Source organism: Lissotriton vulgaris, chromosome 11 (assembly GCF_964263255.1).
Source record: "Lissotriton vulgaris chromosome 11, aLisVul1.2, whole genome shotgun sequence".
Lineage (NCBI taxonomy): Eukaryota > Metazoa > Chordata > Amphibia > Caudata > Salamandridae > Lissotriton > Lissotriton vulgaris.
In genome coordinates, this window is record NC_141699.1 from 355459542 (window position 1) to 355486485 (window position 26944).

The following is a 26944-nucleotide window of genomic DNA, read 5'->3' on the forward strand; positions in this document are numbered from 1 at the left end:
AGGGTGAGGAGCTCTGATTGGTTCAGGGAAAAGTTTGGGCCTTTTTTACATAACAAAGGCTATGGGTTGCAAAAGGGAAATGGGCCTAGGCCTCTTTTCAGTTTACTATACTACTAAGCACTTCTTGTTTTTTATATACCGGAGACTCCCGTCTCGACGACGGGGAATGATTCAGGCATGTGAATCTATGAAAGTTCCAATACTGAAGTAATGTTATATATACTATGTAAATTTATGTGTATGTTTTTCTTGTATATAGAAATTCAAGTGGTTCTCCTGAAGAAGGCGTGAGTTACGCCGAAACGCGGGTAGAGATCGTCATCTTATCTACTTATTCTTTGTAACCCTTGTAATATTTTACCAATTGATGTTGATATTCTTGTTCCTTAAGGATTTGCTGAAATAATTATTTTACATGTATTGTCAGTTTATGATATGTGTTTGACATTGAGATCGTTTTACAATTCAGAATTGAATATATGCAATAAAAAAAATGAAAAAACGTTTTTTTCTCTTTTTGTTTATCAGTACATTGAGTTCCTGTTTATCATCTTTTATGTGTCAAACCTGATTTTAGACAGGTATTCAGTTGCCTAGGAACTGTTATTACTTAGAGAGGTGCTCTGAGGCCACGCCCCTTTTGACACCACTCTTCAAAAGCTGCTTCTGGTGCACTGCTGGTAGGGCGATGAGGTCCTCTTGTGTCCTGAGGACCTCAGGACACAAGTGGACTTCATCCTCTGAGCAGCAGTGCGCCAGAAGCCGCGTTTGCAGCGTGGTGTAAAACGGGGTGTGGCCTCAGAACACCTCTCTGCAACGCAGCTCTGTGGCGCTTACTGGATGTACCTGGTGGGCTACTTGGCCACCAAGGACCTTCAGGATTCAAGGGGACTTGATAGGGATATTATGGGAAACATCCTTTACAACGTGGTCTTTACACCGCATGACCTTTAAGGCGCAGCCATTACAACGCAAGTCATTACTACGACTTGCGCTGGATGGCGCTCTTGCTTAAGGAATAGTTTGATTTTCTACTCCAACACCTTCCCTACTGTTACGTGGGCTGGAGTTGGACTAGAAACTTTAATTAATCCACAATCCAGCGCAAGTCGTTGTAACGACTTGCGTTGTGAAAACCGCATTGTAAAGTACCGCGATCAAATTAATCACGTTGTTACTGACAAAGATCCGGATATTATAGTTAGAAATTAGCATTTTAAAAAACATTGAAATTCACAGAAAAAACAATAGGTTTCAGGCACGTATAGTTAGAAATTAGCCTTTAAAAAACCTTACAAATTCACTGAAAAAAACATAGGTTTCAGGGACATTATAGTTAGTTGGACATTTCTCTTGTACAAAACCATAGAAATTCCCTCATTATAGTTAGTTCAGCTAACTATAACTCACGCACCCACAATGCACTGCTGATGACGTTACATATTACATCATTTATGACATGGTCTGTTATATCACTTCCTGGTGATTCTGGACTCCTCACATTTTTGATATTTTTCACTTTGGAAGCAAGATTAACAATAAGGTTTGCCAAGACTGATATTTTAAACCTGCACGTGGCCACTTTATTTAACAGGATGCAACGTGGTAACAAAAAGGTATTAAGCAATGATTTAGGATACACTACAGGTCTGATTTTGTGATGACAATACAGATGCCTCTTGGGACTTGGAGTAATGCGGTTTGGTCATGTATTGAAATGTATTTAACACACCTGTTTCTTGTGTGTGAATACTTCTATTCCTGTGATCAAGGCGATAAAGCCGAAACGCGTAAGAAGAGACTCTTGCAGCCTTACTAGAAGCAAAATAAACGTGGTGGTGTACCCGTGAATTGGTGTCAGCAAATCTTTCTTTGGTATGCGATTTACAGGATATCCCCATCTGCTGAGGCCGCCCTGCAATGTTGGGGGCCCCCAACAATGGAGACATTTATTGCACTATATATATACATTAATATATATAAACACATACACATACATATTAGCCAACAACAAAAAGTGTGCCGCACAAGTTTCTTTTCCAAAGATTTTTAATCGCACAACAAAGCAAAAACACGTTGACTGAAAAGTCTAGATCACTGTAGGTGAGTCCTTCCACCATATTTCTATTTGTACAAACATACCCACTAGGCCTATTATGAGGCATTGTAGGATGTGTACTTTTACACTGTCAATTAAAAGCATTTTGCCAAATAACTGAATTTTACTTCCATATTCACAGGCATGTTCAACTTGAGGGTTTTTCCACCCTCTATAGTTCATTAGATAGTCATTTTGATTTACATTAATCCATCGTTGGATCACATTTATCAAACATGTTGGTGCTTTGTTGTGCAATTTAAAAGCTTTGGTAAAGAAACTCCTGGAGTGCGGAACAATTTTTTGTTATTGCCTAATTAATACAGATATATATATATACACACACATATATATGTATCTCAGTGGCAGTCACCACTAGGTGGTTATAGCTAGGACCACAACATTGATTATTCCTATGAATCTTTCAACAACAACTTTCCACAAATGTCTCAGCCATCTCAGCTTCTTCCTGGAACATTTTGTGATGATCCATCAAGCGGTTAAAGAAATAGGGGAGATGGAAGTGGGGTGCGGTTTCTTAAAACATATTTTCACTATTAGTTTTTCTATAGGAAACATGAACAGCGACCTGAAAAAACTGCAGAGTGGATGTACACCAAATTTGGCAGAAAGCTAGATCTTGGTCCAGAAAGTGCGCTTATGTAATTTGGTGCAAATCTATTCAGTAGGTTTTGAAAAATTAAAGTTAAAACACGTTGTATATTTCAATCTGCACAGGATGCGTGGAGCCAAAAGATCTCAAGATAAGTACTGATTGGCTGCTACCACATCAACAAAGATGTGGTGGCAGCCATCTTAGGACTCGGTGACCGAGTCCATATTTTAAGAAAAAGTTCAAAAACAAAACATATGGAGGGAGGGCAGTGGGGAACTTGCCCCCCATCCCCTGACCAGGCAGGAAAAGTTTTTTTTTGTTTTTATAGCCGTGGATCCGATACTATATTGTTTGAGGAGGGGGTGCACACTCTTGAAAACAAAGGCACAATCAGAAATTGGGATTTATAAAGATTACAGTACTTTCCTCTAGTGGTCTAACCATTGCTTTTGCTGATATTGTGTCCAATGTTGGCACAAGGAAACAGAGCACTAGTGGGATTTTCCTGGGCCTTTTGGAAGCATCATAAATTACTGACAATCTTGTTTAAGGAGCTCCAAATAAAGCATATTGTTTTAGAATATCAGGTGGGTGTGGAGGATAACCTACAAACGCCTTCGGAGTTCAGGACCACCTTGACACTCATAGGGGATTCCCTAAGTTTTATTGGAGGCATCACACCAGTGATGAAATACACTTAAACAACAAATATTTTGGTGGGATCAGAGCATACCTCCTTAGACACTTCTAGGAATTTCTTAGGTGAGCAAGGCAGAAATGTATGCCTCTTCCTCGTAGGTTCCTGAAACATAGGTGTAGCTTTCAATTTTGGGGAATTCTAGTCTCCAATTAAACACTGCACACCAGAGTAGCAAACAGACAAATCTTCTCTAAACGCTGTGGAGGTTAATGAGACCACAAGCTCAATGTTAATATTCCTAATGGCTGGTGTTTTAGGTTGATGGTCATGACACTATGTCACCTCAAAGTTTGGGTTGTTAAATGGCTGGATTGCTTCGTGGTTTTCCCCTTGAGATCACATGCCATATTAGTTAATGCCTCAACGTCATTTTGATGGTTTCAACTTTCTCTGCGTTGTTCCTGTCAATGTCCATTTACATGATTTGATCAATGTTCTTTTTGCCATTTTTGCCCTTTCTTTAGAGCATCCAAAATGGACTGACAATGCACATTGGGTAAAGAAGCAGATCTGTAGGTTTTTCCTTGGGTTGTGAACCCAGACCAAATGAAACTGAAGGAACTCTGGAATGTTCTATACATCTAAGGCAAATTATTTTGTAATCTTTTAGTCTATTGGTAAATTTCTTCTGGTGAACTAAGTACATCTGTAAAGTACTGCTATCAGAAAAGCAGTTAATAGGCGAAGTATATGGTTCCCTTTCGGAGATGTCAGGTTCTTATTCTTTCTCCTTCAGAGCCCCCTTGACATGGAGCACTTCAAACAAATTGTAGGTAACAGTGTGCAAAATCTAACTTGGAACGTTATTAAGATGTAAAGGAGTCAACCCCATAGAACAGGGAGGGGAGTGGGCAGTGAGGAACCTGCGATTAGAAACATCTGAAGAAAGTGCATTACTAAAGGAAAGGAACTTGTTCTTCTTACTGATACCTCAGCTTTACAATAGAGACCACAGCAGTATCTCCCAAAGTAGAGGGTCTGAGGAGTGGATTCAGATTAGAAAGTCTTGCAGATCGAGCACACAAAATGGCCCTCACATTCAAATACAGTCTCATTATGTGGTCACATTAAACACGGTCACATAATCTAATTCACTGGAAACGCACACAATGTAATCACATTCAGATTATACCCTTTTTGGATATGCATGCAATGTATAGGTATTATGAGATATATGGATGTATATATTAAAACAGAGTGTATTGCTTTCTGATTTAGAAAATGGCTCCCTGATGAAGAGCATATAAGACTCGAAATGCATTGGAGCAGGGAATATTGAATGTTATTAAAATTAATAACGTCTCAAGAAAGAAAATGTGGAATTATTAAGAAAGCTTGTGTATATAAATGAAGAGTGCAATAATAATAAAAAATCTTTCAAAGGACATAAAACATCGTTGAATTGAATCTATTTATTCACTGATTAACTCCCAGGAGGTACAAAGGGAGAGTGCGCAACAGGGGGGTGTTGTGTAGAATAACATTGGACTGGGATGCTGGCCCAAGTAATTACCAGTGGGGCTAAGATTAATCCAAGCATTCCATCCATAACTTTTTGATATGCTTCCTTGTGAAAGGATGCTGTAAATCAAAAGTGAAATCCGCCAGTGGCTGAAGTATGCTAAGCCACTGCCCCGTGATGCATGATGCAGTGGGAGGCAAAAACAATGAATGACACAAAAACAGACTAATGAATGAAGTCTGGAATAGAAGCCCTATAGGTAACTTTGTTACACACATAACTGTAAAAAAATCAAAAGGTCTTAGCTAACTCTAGACTTACAAAAGCCAATTGATTTGCCGTTGGCTGACAGCCTCTTGCCTTTGCTAATGCTTTTTGTAACATTTTTGTAAAAACTTTCCTACAGACAGACAGAGGCTTGCACAGCCAGACAGGCTTGCACATATAGAGAGGCAGACACTTGCAGAGACAGGTAGGGAATCTTGCACAGCCAGACAGACATCCTTGCACAGAGAGGTTTGAACAGTCAGAAAGAGAGGCTTGAACAGACAGACAGAACGAGACTTAGCAACAGACAGAGGCTTGCACAGGCAGGCAGCGAGGATTGCACAGTCAGTCTTGTACAGAGAGACTTAGACAGTCAGAGAAGCTTGCACAGACAGACAAGTCCCCACTGACAGAGGATTGCACAGACAGAGTGCGAGGCTTGCACAGATCAACAAAATAAGGCTTGGACAGACAGAGGCTTGCACAGAAATACAGACAAAGGCTTACACAGACAGAGACTTGCACAAACAAAATGACAATTGCAAAGATAGAGTTGTAAAGCTAGATAGACTGATAGAGTTGAGAAGATAAATGATCAGACGGATTTGCAAAGGTAGAGGGAAATAGTTGCAAAGGTAGATGGAAAGAGTTGCAAAGGTAGCCGGAAAGAGTTTCACAGATAGACAGATAGGACAAGAAACTGGAATAAGTGGCAGAGTTACAATTAGTAATATAATAGTTAAATGTCTATATAAGCAAGACATACAAGAGTACCAAAGCACACTGGAAGCCATGAACAGGATCAACAGTCTAAACTAGTTTACTAATATAACGACATACAAGAGCACTGAAAGCAAGCTAAAAAGCCATACAAAAAGGACATATGTCCTACGTTGGTTTACAAATATAATCATAGCCCTCAATTAAAACACATGCCAGACTAACATAAAAGAGTGCTGATGGAAATGCACTTCATTGAGTGCATACTAAAAAATGACAACTTCATGAAAACAGTTTCAAATGGAATTGGGAGTGCTGAAAAATAGAAACTGGCAGAAAATAAAAACAAAGGCCACTCCAAAAGGATTTTACAACGCCATTAGCAGGAGACAGAACTTATAAAGCTGGAATGTGCCCTGTGCTCCACTCAGAATAAAGTACAAACAAAAACACTGGCACTGAAAAAAACTACCCAAGGTGTGGATGTGCACCTTGTGACAGAGAAAAATGCAGTCACTCAGAGTGAAATTACCCAGTGGCAGAAGTGGTCTGAACCTCTGCCTCGTACTGTATGCTATAGTGGGCAAAGCTAAATGTGAATGACACACCAACAGACCAATGGATAAAGACAGCTGGCTGAAAGCCCCTTTAAATAAGTTTATTATACATATTTATATTTTTTTAAATCAAAACGTTTTGGCTAACACCACACCTAAGAGGAAAAGAATGGTACAAGGTTGAAGGTTGGACTAGGTAATGTAATACAGGACTCCTGTCTGCTGCCAAGCTGAAGAACAATGTGCAGAGTTAAGGCAGAATAGAGATGCAGAGGAAAGCCACATCGGCTGCAATGTGAAATAGTTTGGCTTTACATAGTGAGGCCATGTAATGGTTCAGAGTGGGATTAGGATTAACAAAGTCCTTACCTTAAAGCGACGTTTCCCAAACTCTTCATCATAGTCACTGTCTGAGTCACTGAAATCATCCATTGCCTTCCAAAGCAGCTTCTCGGGGAAACGCCTCCTGCCAGTGTCACATGCAGGCATCTGACTAGGAACCTAAAGGAATTCATGGTAAACAGTTAGGAAGGGACCAAAAGCAAAAGGAAGATGTGAAAGGAAAGAGCTATGTGAAAGTTTGAGGTACAGATCAACGTAGTAATAAAGTTCATGAGAAGTAAAACAACAGAGTGCAGAAGAGAGAAAGAGTCCTGGGACATAATAAACAAGAAAGAGAGTCCTTTCAATAATAATGAGGACCAAGGCAAGAAGTAGGGCCGTGGGAGTCCTGGACTTCTTCCACATTGTGTAAACCTTGAATCAGTATCAACTTTGGGACAGACTAGCTAAGCTACTCAATAGCCTGTCCCTCAAAGTATGGGACCTCCGACATTCATGTCCACTTCGGTATCCAATTCCCACTTGTGCCAGCATGTCCCACATTTTTCACTGAGACAACCCTCAATTACCTCAAGCCAAAGTAACTAGAAGACCCCCACTTCTCTCAGGAGCAATTCTTCCTAACCAATGTTTACTACTCAAAATAATGTCTACCTCAGAATTTTCAGCTAGTGATGCAAACCTGTAACAAATGCCCTTCAGCAGCCATCTCTTAGAGTCAATTCCACCACTAACACCCACTTCTGCCACACATTAGGCACCATTACCCACATCTCTCCTCAATGTCAACCTTTTTCAAGGACGGCCACCCCAGCTGCTAATGTCTAACTTGGTTACATGTAACGTCCCCACTCACGTATGCTCAGCTCTCCCATCAATGCATGCCTATGCCATCCCTGCTTCTATAACCAGCTCTGCCACCAATAGCCAACTCAGACACTTGCATAACTAACCCTTGGAGCTACACTTACCTCTTCAGCCAGTAGAAGGCCACAGTGGATCAGCTTGTCTAGCACATCTTGACAATAACAGTAAGATGAAAAGCAGGGCTAGAAGAAAGTGCAAGAGATTCATGAGAAATACTGTACACAACAAAGTCCACTGTGACAACAAATCAGCAATGCAGAGAAAAATGGGAATAGCGGCAGAAAGGGCAACATGACAAGTGAAAGAGAGGTACTATAGGTGAGGAAGCAGAGTCCAACATAAAGAGAATGAACTGTGGGCAGAGAAACAAAGCCTAGGAAGGTGGCACAACATAGCAGGCAAGAAGAAAGAGGCAGGGAGGAAGAATATGGCACACAGTAAGATATTAACTACAAATGGAAGTGTACAGATCCGGTCACATATTACAAGGTGCACTACTCTTGCCCATACGGTGCAAATCTACTTGGATGAAGTTCCTTCACAAATTTCATATTTACAAAATTTTAATCATTAATCAATGTAAACACATTTTAAACATATGCTCACTTCTATTTACAATCACAGAGGAACATATACATACGAAATTCTCATATATCGCCTGTATTGTACAATATTTTTTATTTTCCTCTAAGGGCAAGATTATGTGTCTTACAGCATTTGGACGTTTTTCACATTTAAGTGGTAGGCATATTCCATTACATAGTCACATGGATGCCCTTGTTTCATTTTTTCACTTATTTTCCTGCATGTATTTGTATTACTCTCTGCCTACCGGATGTGATGCTTAAAGAGGCACAAGTTGTTGTAGGAGTGTACCACAGCAAAAATCGGATACTTGTTTCATATACAAATATATGGGCACCAATTAGATATGTCTTTTACTACAGACGGTATCTGGTGTATTTTTTGAGCGCCGCAACATTCAGAATCTATCGCTGGGAGTTAGTTTCACTGTTGCCAACGAGTCCGCTTTCCATGCCATTGACGCAGATCGTAACGTCAGGTAGGTGGAATTTGAACTTTACACTGTGGAGGCTTCGGGCGGAATTTTGGATTCGGCAGATTAAGATACATAGAGCTAATGAGAGATTGCATCACAGGAGCACCGAGTACACAGCGCGTTTCCCGACCATTCTTGTGATAGAATTCAGTGTGGGACACTACGCAGACGTGCACTGCATACTGTTATTTTCACCACTTTTGAAGAATACCTACTTAGCACCGTTCAATCCAGGATATTGCCCCTGGTGAAGGGAAACATCTTCCCGAAATGCATTGGGCATTGGACCGCAAAAAATGAAGAATAATAACCACATGAAGAAAGGATTTTCTCTCGTGATGATTTCCTTGTAAATAGGCCCACTGTATTACTTAATTTATTTTATTTGCTATGATATGCTAAAGCACATAAAAATTGAATATCAATATACAATAATGAAATTGAATTGTAGCATATAATGTGCAATTTTGAACTATTTTTGGCATCATGATATAATAATATGATTATGAAATGAATCGCATCAATAAATGCAAATATTGTTTGAAACTATAAGAATTTTGTGAATATTGTGGAAAGAGATTCCTTTCCCTGGGTACAGTGCGCATTACTTGCAGACTCCTTCTGCATCTTCTTCCGTAACGTCAGGTTAACATGGAGGTCAATGGGAGATTTAAACGCCACAATGATGATCGGGTATGGCCTTGCAGGGATGATAATATAGACGTAAGAGGCTTGACCGATTGAAGTAAGTTTAAGTTGGTATAGAGTTATATTTGGGCTATGGAAAGAGTCTTGCGACTGGACCACTGACCACATATATTTGTTGGAGATAATGCACACACAAGAGCACCATCAAGATGTTGGCACAGGGATGTCAATGGATGATTTATGTATTCCTTAAACATCATGCACGCGGTGACACTGACCTTGGAGTTGCAACACAATTGATAAGCTTGTGTTTACCTTCCGGTGAAGGGTACATACCTGAGAAGCGCCTAAATCTTTATATTGATTTATATTTATATATTGCAGATAATGTAGGGACATTTATGTATTAATTGTTTATTGTAAAGTTCCCCTGATGAAGGGATTCCCGAAATGCATTCGGAACACATCATAGTAGGAAGAAACCTCATGTCAAATGTATAATGTTTAGAGGAAAATAAACAATATTGTACAACAGAGGGCATATATGAGATGGTCATATGTATATGTTCCTCTGTGATTGTAAATAGAAGTGAGCATATGGTTACAATGTGTTTACATTGATTAAAACCAGGGTTAAAATGTTGTAAATATGGAATTTGTTTATGAACTTCAATCAAGTAGATTTGCACCGTATGGGGAAGAGTGGTGAACCTTGTAATATGTGATAGGATTTGTACCCATCCATTTGTAGCTAATTCTAAACCCGACAGGGGCGGTGTCAAGGCTCAAGGTAACACTTGAACGTTGAAAAATCACAAAAGCGTTCATTACTCTCGCAACCTTTATTATAAAAAGAGCATAGGTGTGCAGGTTATACCCATAGATAACACAGTAAGATATACTATGCAAGTCATTAAAGTTTGAGATAGACACAGAGGCAGAATGAAAAACAGGAAAAGAGAGAAAGACAATGGGAAAAAAATACAAGTAGGGATACAGAACGGAACCAGTAGGAAGATAGGAAGGGAGGCAGAGCAAAGCGGACAGGGAGCGAAACAGGCAGGAAGAGAGGTACAGCAGAGATAGGAAGGGAGGCAGAGCAAGACCAGAGAGTGGAAGGTCAAGTAAAACAGCAAAGAAAATGGGGAGATTATTGGCAATGCAATTAAGAAGGCCCAGATGAAGTGAAGTGAAGGAAGGACAGCAACAAGAAGGTGAAGCCAGAACAAGGCAGAGGCACAGCGGAAGAGGCAGAGTCAAAGTATAAAGCATAGCAGAAAGGGGATCAAGGCAGGAGGGAGGCCATGACAAACAGAAAGGCAAATAAAGTCAGGCACAGAGCTGCAGACATGAAAACAACAACCCAGATAACTAAAATGATAGAGGTAGGGAGGCAGAGCACCACAGATAAGGAAACGGGGTGACAAAAGTCTAGGGCAGAGAGAGGCCTGAAAGGGCATAGCAAGATAGCCACATGTAACTATCCATCTTTCAATTTATTGTTTAGAAGTAGTTATCCCTTGTCTAGTGTGCCCTTAGTTATAACAAACAACAAATGTGTCTTTCTAATATCCTTCGATTTATTTAAATACAAACAGAGAAACCTTTTTATATTTAGAGAATAAAGAGATCTTTCCACTGAAGTAGATGGATTAGAAAGAAAGTAGGCAGTGTAATACACTGATTTATATGATCAGAAACAACCTTGAGTAAGAAGGAAGGTTGAGTTCTTAAGATCACTCTATTTCAATAAAAACAGTGAAAGGTGTTTTTGCCGAAAAAACCTGCAATTAACAAACTCTTCATGTTGATGTGACTGCTATTCAAAAAGCAGTTTTTAACAGGAAAATGTTGTGAAGAAGACTGATGTATAGGCGCAACGGGTGGGCCCATTAGATTTCATAGTACTAGGTTCAGGCACCCCTCTTCACCCATCTGTACCTAGCAAGGCTTGTACTGAATGTCCATTGGTTTTTGCCAGTAAATCCTGCTGGTCCGTGTGTTCAGAAAGTGACGCTGCGAGGCAAGGAGGTGGGGCTAGAAAAACTCGGGTAAAGTGTGGTCTTTGTTTGGAATATCGGACTGTGTTTCTGCCCATATCTGCGAGCTACCGACTATTATATAGCCTGCCGCAAGCTGGTCATACCGGGGCGGGGGCCAGTGGTTCCGCTGGCAGACACCCGCGAGCCAAGAGTGGGGGACATAGGAGGAAAATTTAACAGAAATACAGCCGCGTTGGCCCACTGTGCCCTCCTGTGGCCTTTAAAATTGTGCCTGCATCTCAACTGGGTGGGATGGCAAGCCGGTGATGGAGCGTGATTATTCAAGAATGTTTTGCTCGGTGTATGCAGGCAGAAAGGGTAATATATGAAAGCAGAGGGTGCCCACATAAATGGACTAAGATATGGGGGAAGTGGAATTTAGCAAGGGGATCGCATTGCCCACTGCCAATACCAACGCCCCACTCAAAGAAGAATGAGATCATCACACAATGTAAACATCTATTGTAGCTGGATTACTGTAATGGGAAAGGCTTTATATGACATGAGAATAATGCTGACAATCCTGTGATTCAATTGCCTTGCATCCTTTGAATATGTATCATTGTACTATTTGGTTTTGTACTTGTACTTGATTTGCCTGCATCAATAAATAGATTTGCCTGCATCAATAAATAGATTTGCCTGCATCAATAAATAAAAATAAATAAAAAAAAGCAGAGGAGGGGGGAAAAAAGATGTTTTGCTCAATCAATTCCTGACCATTGGGTGTGATACTAATATTTACTTTAGAAATAACAGAGTGTATTGTGTAATACATGAAAGTTTAAAACTTCATCATAAAAGCATGCAGAAGTATCGCAAACTGGTTTGAGGTTAAGGGAATTCATGACAGAGAGAGAAACCTACTAATGTGTTATGACAAATAATACGAAAAGTAATAATGCAGCTGTGGTTTATTAGCAAATATGATCATGGAAATGCTTAAGTAAAACAAATCTTGTTTATATTATATTTTCTTCAACATGTAAATCTAAGAGAAAGTGTTTGCTCATTTCTTAATGAATCGTAATTAGATAAAGCTCATTAGAATAATGAAATGGTGATCTTAGAACATACTAGTACACCATGTGGACGAACCCTCTATCAAAGGACGGCTCATAGAAGCCTATTGGTTTGTTAAAAGACCCCTCATCCACCAGGACACAAATATACACTGAATATTTGCTGTGTGCCAATGTACCATGAATACTGTTGTTGTGAATGTAATGAATAGAATGAAAAAAATATTTTTATTGCTTAATTTCAAATGCATCTTACCTAACAAACCCACTAATCTTGAGTGCTGAACCATTGCTTTTCATTTTGAAGTAGAGGGGGACTGCACTTTGGTTTCGTTGCACCACTGGAAATATTTATATTTCACCTAACATTTTTGTTGGCAAGTGAGATCTTTTATTGCGTCAAACCCTCTGTCTCTTGTTGTACTTTCTTATCCATCTTTATTTTACTCAAATGTTTTCGACATTGACGTGTTTATTCATTAGAAAACAATGATTCCGTGGTATTCATTGTAGGCCGCAAAAATGTATTTTTTTCCCATTATTTCCTTTGATTAGACTAGAAAAATGCTGACCTGATTGCACTGCAGCTACAAGTAATATCGCTGAAAGTTTCTTTCCTACAGTTTGAATTATGGAGATGTTCTCTGTCACTAGAAAACTGTACAACTTTGTTGCAAACCCACAGTAGAGCGTGAGGAGCGGGCATGTTGAGTTACACGTGTATTTCCCTATTTCCAAGGGAGAATAATATTTTACATTTTTAGTAAATAATGATTTTTAAACAAGGGTATTACGTGTGTGTTCCGGGCGATTTTGAGTTGGAGAACGATCATGGCACAATCACATCATGGATTTTGATCAAAAGAAATTGTGTAAGCAGGTTTAAGTTACTTTGTGAACAGGAAACTGCAAATATTTGGAAGTATAACTGCACCGTGGGAAAATGACGTGTGTGCCTATTTTTTCTTGCAAATCCTGAGCCTGACATGCTGTTAGTTTGAACTCTGATTTCCCTGAATTGAACTCTCCTGATTCCCTATGTACTTTACCGGCTGCTGAAGTTAAGCAAGATTCAAGATTGTTTATTGATTCAGTTAGTTAAAACCACTACAATACAATTTCTATAATAAAGCTACAGTAAAGTTTTTTTTTTCTATAAAAACCTAAAAAATCGTAAAAGAACCTTTTATTTGACAGTTATTAACACTCAGTTTTGTATGGAGATGTCGTAATTCAATTAGTTAGTCTCTTAATAAAATACAGATATTTTTCAGGTGCATTATTAATAAGTCTTTACAAGAGTGAATATTCCTCCAAATGTTCTTGCCTTATTTACCATTGTATCCCAGAAGCGAGTGCAATCTCAGGGGCGGTCAGTCTTGTTTGATATTAACGAGTGATGCTCCACAATCATTTCCCTTTTTTTTATTATTTTAATGCTTGCGTATGTACGGAAAGGAACTTTATTAGTTTACAGTTCAGTGTAACGTCTGTTGGGTCCAAAGCCGCTATAATTGCAGATCAGCAAGTCCTTACACCTCTGGTATTCATGGCTTGTTTTAATAGAGAGATTTGCGCTTGTGATAATTTGAGGCATATGCAGACTAGGTGGACAAAATCCTCTTTACTACTTCCACATAGTCTACAATATTTCGGCCCTTTGTGAACTCATTTTGGCTGATCGGCAGTAGACGGCAGATTGCCTAAATGCAAAGCCATTAGTTGTAACTTTTTGTAGACCGAGAACGAGATGTTTAGGTATGGCGCTGGGGTAAGTGTTTTATAAATAGTAATTACCATCCAGGTGTGTTTTCTCTTACTGAGGATGTTTTTATCGACCAACAAGGAATGAAATTTAGCAGATTTATGTATTGCTTGCCTAAAGGATGAGTAGGGCAAATTGGTTTCCCAGAGCCCACCTGGGCAGGTTTCTAGTAGTGCTTTTTTTAGATATTGGTTATATGGGGATTTTTCATCCTTCTCTAATTCGTCCCACGTCAAGTCAAGCAGATCAAACCTGATCGGCTGAAGGGTTAAAGACTAAGGGGCTCACTAGGACGACGGGCGGACTTTGTCCACCCGCCATCATGTCGGAATTCAGGACCGCCCGCCATTAGGGCGGGGGTCCCGTGGGGGGTATTAGGATGTGCCCGCCACAGTGGCGGGCACATCCTGCATTTTTTAGCATTGTGGCGGGCGGTGCTCTCTGCACTGCCCGCCACAATGCTATAAATGCATTTGCATAAACAAAGCGGCAGGCACCGGGCAGTGCCTGCCGCTTTGTTTATGCAAATGAAGGAGGGTACCACAGGTACCCCCGTGTGCAGCCCCCACCTCTCCTTCACTCTGGGGGCCCGCAGGCCTTTCCGTGGCGGCATCGCCGCCGCGGAAAGGCATTACCAGAAGCCCATTGTAATATGGCTGGCGGTATTTCCGTCCGCCGTGGTCCCCCCGCTATTCTAATATGGCGGGGGGGGGGGGAATTCTGGAGAGGATGTCGGGCGGATTGGCCCTGCCAGGCCGGCGGTGGCCACTGCCAGCCTGGCGGGGGCAATCCGCCTGACATCCTAATGGGCCCCCAAGCTTTCGTACGTTGTGCTTCAGCATTCTACTGGGACTATTCACTTGTCCATGGTCCCAATAAATCTACAACCAAATCTTTGGTTTGTACGATTCTAATTTGCATACTGTATTAGCCTTATGTTCTCTCTCTCTCCACCTCACTTTTCCACCGGGTGCTCAATTTGTGATGTATTTGCTCTGAACTGTGTTATCTTGTTATTTACCTGTATACAAATGAATAACCGTAATTATATGTTACTAATTTGCTTTGTGTTTTGACCATTCATATTGAAGTTTGATAAAGGTATCTTGATTACTATTTTATGAGTTTGTCCTTACTTATTGATAGTTTATTGATATTTGTATGAATATTGTTGGTAGCTAAGTTCCTCTTTATTAAAGGTCCTCAAGAAGGAGTAGCTTTCCGTCTCTTGTTATCTTTGTCCCTTTTAGCTCTTACAAAGATCTATCGGAGAACCTTGTGGTCTGTGAATGATAGTAGCGTTTCTATGGCCCAAACTCTATCATTGTGAATTGTGTAGGTTAATGGTGTTTTGTGGAAATCCCACAAATTTACACCGCTTCCGCTGGATCAGTTTTCTGGTAGCGTGTTGGATGGTTATTTTTGACTAAAAATACTAGGTAATGAAGAGACTGAATGAAGAGACATTGACAGACTATGGAAATTAGTTCCTCTGTGTTTAAATGTTGTGGTCTATCGTTGATATTAATGGAAGTAAACGAGTCAGTCGTGGCCTAAAATCCTGAGATAAAGCCTAAGGGTGGTCTTAGTGTGGCATACACTAAGCGTGTTTTGTTAGCTATGGAAGTTGTACTGTGCGTAGGCCTTGCCGGTGCTAGCATTAGGGAACTTGAAGTGTTACAAGTGGAGATTCTTGAGTTTTCTTCAAAAGTATAGTCTATTGGTGTGCTGGCTGACGCGCTGTGAAAAGATGCTGCCGAGGGGAGATCTCCCGAGAAGCACCCTTTTAATGCGCATATCACTCAGTAGTATTTTGGTTGCCCCGATTTGCTCTGCCTACTTGCTACTTTCCTCCTATGGGATGTTCATTGCAGAAAGCTGTTATTCCAAGAAGTGGTCTTCTTCCAGAGGCCCCAGCAAATGCATTTTGAAATCACCAGTTATTACAAAATTTGGCATAGCCTCCTCCGTTAGTAACCTTGTTAATTCCTCAAGTTTCCCTCCATTGATCTTCTCACGTGGGTGCTGGTATACATTTATGAGTACCAGTTGTAGGACATTATTGCTGCTTCTTATTTCCATTCTAAGTGTTAGTGTGGCATTTGCACATGTTGATTTAGTATCAGCACCTTAGCTGCATTAATGCTCTTTAATGAAGCGTATATTGTCTTCCAGGGGATCCTCCTCAATAGTCATAAGCACTATATATATATATATACATATATAGGTATATATAGTTAGGATTTTTTCCCTATGGGATTTCTGAAAATTCTATGTCGAATAACTTTGGCGTTTGTGGACGGAATTGGCTGAAATTTTCAGGAAAATTGCACATTTTGTTTGAGCAGCCCCTGGAAATTGGGGGGGGGGGGGGGTTCGTCAAGGGGGGGCCGAGAAAAAAAGGGGGTCCCAATATATATATATATATATATATATATATATATATATATATATATATATATATATATATATATATATATATATATATATATATATATATATATATATATATATATATATATATATATCCAAGATTTCCGCTACGATAAACAATACACGCTCTCAGAGAAGGTACAGCTAGTGGAAGTTTATTCACAAGGTAACGCTACGCGTTTCAGCACAAGGGTGCCTTGATCACACTTTTAGACCAAGGCACCCTTGTGCTGAAACGCGTAGCGTTACCTTGTGAATAAACTTCCACTAGCTGTACCTTCTCTGAGAGCGTGTATTGCTTATCGTAGCAGAAATCTTGGATATATATATATATATATATATATATATATATATATATATATATATATATATATACATACATATATACATACACAGTGAAACACGCCACCTGACCCCGGAAACTAATCCTCTCGCAAAGTGTCTGAATATATATATATATATATATATATATATATATATATATATATATATATATATATATATATATATATATATATATAAAAATAAAAATTGTGTTCGGAATTCTTGTTTTCAGGAGTCATCTGGAGTGAACAACAACCATGTCCTGACAGGATTTTTCTTTTATTCCTGTCAGAAGATCCCTTCCTTGTTTGCCAATTGACTTGCCTGTGGCAAAAAGAAGGCCAAGACAGACACCCACTCTGTCTGCATACTCTGTGTTCCTGAGTCACATATGCCAGAGTCATGCCATCATTGTAAAACTCTATCTAGACAGATTCTGAAAAACAGAGAAAGAATCTGTCTGTATGGTTTCTTGGAAAAGCAGAAGGCTTCCACTGTAATATCTTCCATAGGAAGATCACCAACCAGGCGTGAGAAAAGGAAGACAAGATCTACTTCAAGAAGTAATAAAATACTTGTGTGTTCTCCATCAGCGTCGGGCTCGAGGTCAAGAGTGTCCGTGACCCACTCCATTCCTGCAACACGGTCGACGAAGAAACGAGGATTTATATTGCGGGACTCGCCGATGAGGTTGCCGCCATCGAAGTCTGCGACGGCGAGAGACTAACATAGATAGTCGTTGCATCGCTCGACAATGGGTAGGAGTCTCGACACGGCATAAACGTTATGTTCATGGTCGAGGGCGGCATTCATGTCTCCAATGCCACAATGTTCATCATTGAAGCCTCCACCAACATCAAAGAGACCGCGTTTGCAGTCGAGGCAGGATCCTCTGTTGGTGGCAACTTGGTGATGCTCGACGTCAAGGCAATTTCCCTGGTTGGTGTCGACACAGCAGTGCTTTTCATCAAAGCATTCTTCCCATGCCTAGGACACAAAGGCTTTCGATGTTGAGACATACCACTCCATCAGCGTCATCAAAGATACACTCAACGCCAAAGCGGGCTGCCTTCCATGTCACAAGAAACGACCTAGAAGGCTCTCCATCTGCGTTGACAAACATCGAAGCCCTCTCCATCTGTGGCTCAAAGAACGCAAAGGCGATCGACGTCGCGAAGACACTCCATGTCGTGACACTCACTCCACCTGCTTCAAGAGCACGGTGCTCACCATCGAGACACATGTTTCACTCTCCCTCTTCCAGAGGATGTTAGACGTCGGCCCACACTTCTTTGTCAGTGACACATGCACCCCGAACGACGTCAAAACGCACACCCTCCACAAAATCTTCATTCCTTGTGGAGAAGGCAAGATCAACCTCAAGAGAAAGGTCTGGAATGCACGAGAGGCTGGCATCAAACCAGCCGCATTAAAAGCACTTAAGAACAGCGACTGGGCTATAGCTTTGCATATGCTTGGGGCGGCCAAGCAGCTCATCGCGCTTTACTGGAAAAGGCCGGAGGCGCCCCCGATTGCTGTGTGCTTTGTGCGACTGTGGCACGTTTTAACTATGGAGCTTTTTACTACACGATTGCAATGGAGAGAAACTCGTTGTAATACTGTATGGCGTCCCCTGATTCACCACCTTTGTAAACTAGAACATGCACGATACTTACCTGTTAAGCTCAGAGCGCCGCGTCTCTTTGAGGATGCCCTACTGCCGCCTAATCCCAATCAACTTACTTCATGTCCAGGCTTCAAATAGCTACTCAGCACCCGGCATGCTCCCTGCGAACCCACAGTGCCTTTAACTAGCCATTGCAGTGTGACACACATAACCTGCTCACTCGCCCCCCCAGACAGCTCTTTCTGACCCACATCTCCCCCTCCCCCACCTATCCCTGTTTTTATTTCTGTCTGTATCTCACTATCCACTTTCTTGGGGCTCATCGCCCATGTTCATAATGTTACTGTTCTTTTATTGGGACCTGCAATGCCACACCTCATGTAGATGTTGACACATCTAATAATGCATGCAGTTGGCTAGCCAGAAGAAGTAAGCGCCATGTCCTTGCATCGGTGGCCCCCTGCTGCCTGAACACTCCCGAGAAGTACTCATTGTAGACGCGACCAGCCCTGCACGGGTTGTGTGGCTATTGCTATGTACACAAGGACCTGAGCTGCACTTTCCTGAATGCTGTGGTCTATAGAAAGGCCACAAGAAACTTTACAACGAATTGCTATGGCTGCATATATTAGACCACGCGACCGGCCCTGAGAGGGTTGTAGGCGACATGCTGTGTTAAATTTGATCTTTCGCAATTTCTTCTCTCAGATATGCAATACTCACAAACGAAAGCGGCCGGCCCAGAATGGGTTGTAAGCTTAACGCTGTGGGTGCAGGGCCCTCTATTTCTGTTTTTTATGTTTTAGAAAATAAAACAGATTTCAAACAAAAGTATTGTGTATAACAATTTCAAATCCTTCATCTTACCCTTAGGGGATACCAGTAGGCTAGTCAGGGAAGGGGTGGTGTCCTTTGTAGACACACACTGATATTCAGTAAAATGAAAGGGAGGGGATATGTTTTTTTGAAAGTGAAGAACAATAGTTACTTACCTGTAATCTGTGGTTCTCCAGTATTGGTATCTTTCATAGATTCATATGCCTGAATCATTCCCCGTTGTCAGAGTGGGAGTCCCACAGTATATAAAAAAGCAAAAATTATGTACATAATAACCATAACATAGGTAACATAGAACCAGGAAGAAAAATAGCCAGAAACTACAAGAAAAAAAACTTCCACATTTATGACCCAAATAAGGATACAACATTCTGGTCCACCGTTAATGAGAAACTCCGGTTTGGAGCTCCCTGAATTTGGGTTTTGTAGATGTGTGTCGTTTTTATAAGATCCTCTTGAAGCAAATTGTTTATTACGTGAAAAATGAACCTGTTAGCGTTTCGGACTCAAAATGTACGTATATTTAACTTTTAGATAACTAACTAGGAAGCTTTCTTGGGCAATACATTGGGCGCTGCCCTTTGTACATTGGGACTATTTTGCTGAATCCCCATACCTGCTTCGTGGTGCAGAAACACTATCCCCCGCCATGAGAGTACCCCCGCTGCCGCTTGCTGACATCTGCGGTCGCCGAGCGTGGGACTCCATTTCCCAGGATCCTTTGGCGGCGCAGAGTGACGAGGTCATATCAGCGACTGGAGGCGCTTAAAACTTTGTGCAGCCCCCGCGTCGCGGGATCGCGCGCGGGTCTGCGCCTGGCTAAGCCCGGGCAAAGGGCGGGCCGTCTGTGGCCGTCCGGGGCTGTCCAGAGCTGGGCTGGGCCACCCCCTTTTCTGTTTTTTGTTTAGTTATCTGCCAATTCCACTTTGGACTCAGAAGTAAGAACTGCTGTGAACAATTTTGCTTAACAATTTGCTATAACACTGTATGTTCCCTACCTTAAAATGACCACGAAATCTAGTCTGGGTGGGAAATCGCTAGCGGGGGGATCATACACTTCCTTTAAAGGGACCCTTGATAACTACCTCACCAGGGTCCTCACAGTCGTTGAACGCGAAATAGAGCAGGCTGAACGGCGTATATCCTCAGAGTGGCACAACAAACGCTCCTCCCTTGGCCCTATCCAGAAATCCGCATCTCCATCTCTGCCTCATTCTGGCTCTGCTTTATTAACGGACATTGGTATCCCCCGCCAACTCCAAGACCTAACTGAAATGTTCGGCCAGTGTGGGGGTTTGTAATTCTACCAATATTTTAATCGATTCCCCTACGGATAGCTCGTTCAAAGAGCAACTCCCAGTAAAAACCATTAGTGCTGGAACTCCAGCGCCATCCCTCCCCATAAAAAGAAACCAAGGCCGAAATAAACAACAAAAAGGTTCCAGAGCAAAAAATCCTAAACCCTCAATAACCACCAAAACTTTTAGCGTGTCTCACTCTAAACTGTGGTGTTGACCCGCCTCTGGTCACATTTCTACGAGAACTCTACTCTGACGCCTCGGCGAGGGTGAGATACGGGGTGCACGGCAAACTTACTCCATCATTTGCAGTCACCAGGGGAGTTAGACAGGGCTGTGTCCTGGCTCCCTTCCTTTTTAACCTTTACACCAATGGCCTTGAGTTGGCGATGTTGGAAGGGAGCCAGGACCTACCAACAATTGACCACCGCCCCATTCCCGCATTATTGTATGCGGACGATTCGGTGATCATGGCTAGAACCCCAAACCAGCCGCAGCACCTTCTTAATAATTACTGTAATTTTATGTCATCTTTGGGCCTGATGGTCAACAATAAAAACACCTTTGTAATGCACATTGGCAAGCGTGTAAAGAAGCCTAAACCGATCTATATCGCAAAAGATAAGCGGGAATGTACTAACACGTACCCTAATCTAGGTATTCTATTTGACAGCAAAATATCCTGGAAGCAGGCCATGTGCAGTAGGAAACTAATGTTTCTACGCTCAACAACTGCCCTGGTTTCTTTCGCACGTAAGCTTGGAAAGCCTCCTCCAGAGGAACTTCTGAAAATATACTATGCCAAATGCCTCAGTGTGGCAGTTTATGGTGCAGGGGTGTGGGGCTATGCTGCCGTAGAAGCTCTTCAGGTGGTAGAGAACGGTTTTATTAGGTATATACTAGCAACCCCGAAAGGTGCTCCAAACTACGGTAGCCATATTGATCTTTCTTTTTTGGCCCTTTCTGCTACTGTTATGTTTCATGCTCTCCCTATGATTGGAGCTTAAAGCGCCGGGACACTCCCTTGGAGTAGCCGTTGCGCTATAAAAGTCCCATTTTAACATAACATAACATAACAGCTGGGTATGGATTACATCACGGAAAATATCAAAATCCAGCCCATTCTCTTATGGCACCGAGTTTGGACCACGGAGCAGTGTAACTTGACCCGCTCAGTCATCATGGACTGCCTGGGCCTGGCCAAGTGGATAAAAATCCCCTGGCCGGCCTATGTGAGTAACTTTTTTAAGGATATAAAGATGACTATGTATTTCTTTGAGCCCTCAACCTTGTTAAGCATTTCAAGGAAAAACCTCAAAATGTTATGCTTATTACATTTGAGGGAGCTCCGCTTATCTCAAGAAATTTCCTAGATCTCCAATATTCAGATTCTAAGTGTTCAATCTGCCTTAGGCATTCAACCCTACTTGAAATATCATCTGAATGCATATGAAAAATATCTGTTGACTCAGTTTCGTTTTAATATATTCTTTCATATTGTTTCCTTTCCGAAAAAGCAAGATTGGTTAAAATCTATTACTAAGTGGCCATGTGATGATACTTCAGAACAATCCACAATCCGAAAATGTTGGATTATCCCTTTATTGTCATCTATGGGTTTAAGATCCTGTCGTCCCCGCTTTCCTTGCTCTGCAATACCTAGACTCTGAATTCATTGCCAAATGCGTAGCTTGTTTTCTCAAAACATGTATAAAATATCGGTGTAATTATGACTAATTTGTCTTTTAAAGCACTTTATCAAGAGTCTCTTTAATAACCCCGTCTGATTTTAACCCTAAAATGTATCGCTTTTTTATGAAAATTTTGTATTTTGCTATAACTCTTTCCGCCGTCCTATTTTTATCAATTGTTTGTTGTAATGTACTTTTTATGGTTCCTAAAAAATTATGGAAACCGAATAAAAGATAAGATATATGACTGACTGACTGACTTGTCCAAGTCATTATATACAGTCCAAACTGCAGACAATCAGGCAGCAGCACCTTCCAGAATGTTCTCCTCAGAGGCTCAGGCTCTCAGATTTTCTCGCTCTAGAGTGAACCAAAATGAAAAGAGCATGAACGAGTCTCTGAGGGGAGGTGGGTGGGTTGCATGGGAATTTATGAAAGATACCAATACTGGAGAACCACACATTACAGCTAAGTAACTATTGTTCCTCTCCAGTATTGGGGTATCTTTCATAGATTCACATGCCTGAATCAGAGTAGAAAGCAGTACATACAATAATGCTCGTAAGATTCTACTTGTAACATAATCTTATGTACAAGAGACATTATGCAGTAACATAAATAGAATTTCCATAATATGCACATATATATATATATTCCTCAACACCAGTCCACCGGCAGCAGAACACAGCAGCGGTGCCTCCGTAAGGTAGGTGACTCCTTCTTGCCTCGCCAGCAACTTCAAACACACGGAACACAAGCGGGATTGTTTAACAAAATAAAGGTTTAATGTGGCAAATGCATTTCTGTAATTGTACCTTCCTCAGTGCCAAACCAATTGTTAATGCCCTGTTCAGCCTCCAATATTTGAATCCTCTCTGCATCCTTATTGGTGGGGCTTCAGTCCATCTGTAACGGCACCTCCTTTACATAGGTAGCGAGAACGGAAGTGTCGGGGACTCAGTGTTCCATAATGCACCTTTTCATTCTCTTCCGTTATCGCTGTTTATCAATGCTTAGGCTTTCTCATTATAATGCCAAAATTCGTGTCGTTATCAGCGCGATGTCCATTATTGTCATTGAGGCTGGACAGGCTCCCCTCGCTTCCCGCTGGTAGTAGCACAGACGCTTGTAGGCGACCCTCCTATGAACAGGGCACCTCAGACTCGATTAGTCCGCGTCTTTCTCAGGCAACAAGCGCTGGCCAGCGGGGGTTCAGGCACGCCAATTCAATTCCACAACACCAGTCCACCGGCAGCAGAACACAGCAGCGGGTGCCTCCGTAAGGTAGGTGACTCCTTCTTGCCTCGCCAGCAACTTCAAACACATGGAGCACAAGCGGGATTGTTTAACGATTGATTTGTACAAATTTGTGAGAAAGATTAAACTTATTAAGTATTTCAAATTGGAGGCAAAACGTAAACAAAGTGGAACTACTGTGATACCTTCTAACATGGCACCTCAACTGCACGTACAGGACAATGCTGGCCTGCAAGACCTATATGACTTAGCATTTGATGGCACTTCCCAAACTACGCCAACTGTCAGCCAAGTGTTCAATGTGAATCGCACAGTGCCAACGCCATTTAAACCGAAGTCGACATTCTTTCCACTCATGCCTCGGGATGCTGTAGACATTTTCAGTGATCGTGTCATCATTGAACTTAAAACTTTAAACAGATCCATCCTGACTCAACACAAACAACTGAAATATAATGACCAGCAATACAATTTGCTTATCAACAAACTCCAATCGAATAACAATGTGATTGTCAAGAGTGCCGACAAGGGTGGCAACACTGTTCTTTGGAAAACAACGGACTACATTGAGGAAGCACAAAGACACTTATCCGATTCTACATGTTACACCCTATCATCACAATTTGCTATGGTTCAGAATCATAACCAAATACGTAAACAGTTGAGCACCTGGAAAAGACTCAATCTCCTTACTAAAGATGAATGCAACTACTTGTCTAAAGACCATCCAGTGACACCCTACTTATACTTTTTGCCTAAAGTTCACAAACTTGTTACCCCCACGCCTGGCCGTCCTATCATATCGGCCATTGGGAGTATGACCGAAAACATCTCGAAATATGTAGACTTCTTTCTCCAGCCTCATGTGGTGAGTCTCCCTTCTTTCTTAAAAGACACCACAGATTTTTTGACCAAGATTGGAACTGTTAATTGGTGCCGTGATTATTTGTTTCTGATTTTAGACATTGAATCGCTTTATACTTCTATCAATCATCAGCATGGTATAAACGCATGCCAGTACTATCTCAACACACTTGCCATCTGTTTCAGGGAACACAATTCCATGTTGATTGCCATGATCAAACTGTGCCTTACTTCCAACTTTTTCCGCTTCAAAAACAACATTTACCAGCAATTGCGTGGTGTGGCGATGGGCTTGTGTTTTTCCCCCAGCTACTCATGTCTTCATGTGGGTTGGTGGGAGGAACACGAGCTCAAAACCACACACGCACACTGGTCGTCATGCATTGCGCATTACTGGCGCTACATTGACGATATTTGCATCATTTGGAAGGGCACCAAAGATCAGGCCCTTTCGTTTGTATCTGACTGCAATGCCAACTCCTTAAATCTAAAATTTACTGCCAATGTTAGCATCTCTGAAGCTGAATTTCTAGTTGTGCACTTGTTTATCAAGGACAACACACTCATGACTAAACTACATCGCAAGAGTACTGCTGGTAATTCAATTTTACACGCACGCAGCTCCCATCCAGCACATACCATCCGTAGTATTCCCTTTGGCGAATTTATTCGTATCCATAGAATCTGCAGTGACCCTGACTCTTTGGCAACATGCCTTGAGGATTCCAAACAACGTTTCCTGCGAAGAGGGTACTCCAGAGCTATACTTGATCAAGCTTTGGCCAAAGCTTCATCAATAGACAGATTCTCACTACTTACACCAAGGGAGCCCACTACAGCGAATACCAAAAATACCAAAGATGACTCTCAGCGCACTGTCAGGCTTATAACCACTTTCAGCTCACAGGAGCGAAAGATTAGGCGCATCATTGGCACTGAATGGCCTATCATTCTGACGGATCCCATTCTTGGTCCAATGCTACCTGAAACTCCTACCATCACATTCAGACGTGCGCCGTCCATGCGCGACGCTCTTGATAGAACAGCACCAGAAAATCCACCCAAACTTACTAAGATCACCAAAATGGGTTTCTTTAAATGCACTTCCTGCCGTGCCTGTAATTTTGCCACCAATACTACTGAATATGTCACTGCATTTAGCGACACACCTATTCCCATCAGAGAATATCTAACATGTAGATCGGAGTTTGTTGTCTACAAGCTCAGATGCACATGTAATCTGGAGTACATAGGCAGCACCAAGCTGCCTGTTCATCAAAGAATACTTCAGCATATCAGGGCCATCGTTAACAGTGATAGCAATTACCCGGTGGCGAGGCATTTTGAAGCAGTCCATGACAAGAAGCTGAAGGACTTGCAATACACAGTCCTTTGTTCAGTGCCTCAACCCAGTTGTGGTGGGGACCGTGAAAAATTACTGAGACAGCGTGAATCTCAACTCATTATGTCTCTCGACACCAAGGCCCCTAACGGGCTCAATCTGAGTGAGGATCTAAAAAGTTTCTTGTAACATTCAAATTGCAGATCCATTTTGTTCTTGGTTTCTGTCGATCTTTTTTCCACACTGGAAACTATTATGCCCCCCCTTTTTTTCCTTCTCTTGTTCAGTCAAGGCGTCAATTTTTGGCTCTGGCTTATTGCCACGTTTCTGATATGACGCCTGTTCTTAGTCATGTTTGTTTGATAATATGTTTTGACTAAGCATTCATGTCATTTTGATCTTATCTATTTCGCCTCTTGTGTTACTATTTTTTCCTTTGCTTCTTCTTGTATTTCATTTTATTTTTACACATTTTAGGTTGGGCTTCTGTATCTTTTATTATTTTTTCACTTTCTAATTTATTGTGTTTTCCCTATACTCAGCTATTTACTGCTTTGCACTGTCCTTGCAGTATTTAACTTGTACCATTACTGTTTGTTTTCTATTATGACGTTTTCTCAAATTAGAAAACAGTGGCATTGTTGGATTAATCAGGCACTATGTCTTGAGTTGCTCGCGTTCTAGATTTTCTATAATTTGCTGGCTTTTATACAACCCTTGGAAAGCACATCATACTGATTAGGCACTATGCTGTCACACTTGCTATTTTGCTTGTCTTTGTGCTTCCCTCATCACCCCCCCTTTTTTTCTTTGTAAACTTTCCCAGCCAGCCATTTTTTACTTTCCTTGAACGCTTTTGATCAATGCTTGTATTTTACATCACTGTTATGAAATACTTATACTGCTTATAATTGCCATGAATAATACATAAACTGTTAAATTATATTTGGTACAGGTTTCTGTTTATGTGAAAATAACATGCTTTATTTTCTGCACTGTTTCTTTATTTCTTTTCTACTCTTGGGCGTGTCTTCCCAATCAAGCCCCTCCCTGCATCATGTATATATTCTCTCACTTCTTTTGAGTGCCTTTATGTGAACAAGCT

The 26944-nt window shown here is 41.3% G+C and overlaps 1 protein-coding gene across 2 annotated transcripts in view; it reads right to left on the minus strand.

The window, feature by feature from the left end:
* Window positions 1-26944, minus strand: part of GPAT2 (glycerol-3-phosphate acyltransferase 2, mitochondrial) — a 1776577-nt gene that overhangs the window by 393375 nt on the left and 1356258 nt on the right. For both annotated transcript variants that reach the window (XM_086944751.1, XM_086944750.1), the window contains 2 exons: window positions 7734-7811; window positions 6790-6921 (listed from right to left, as the gene is read on the minus strand). In XM_086944751.1, the coding sequence (XP_086800877.1) occupies window positions 6790-6921; window positions 7734-7811 (210 nt within the window). The remainder of the gene's footprint in view (window positions 1-6789; window positions 6922-7733; window positions 7812-26944) is intronic.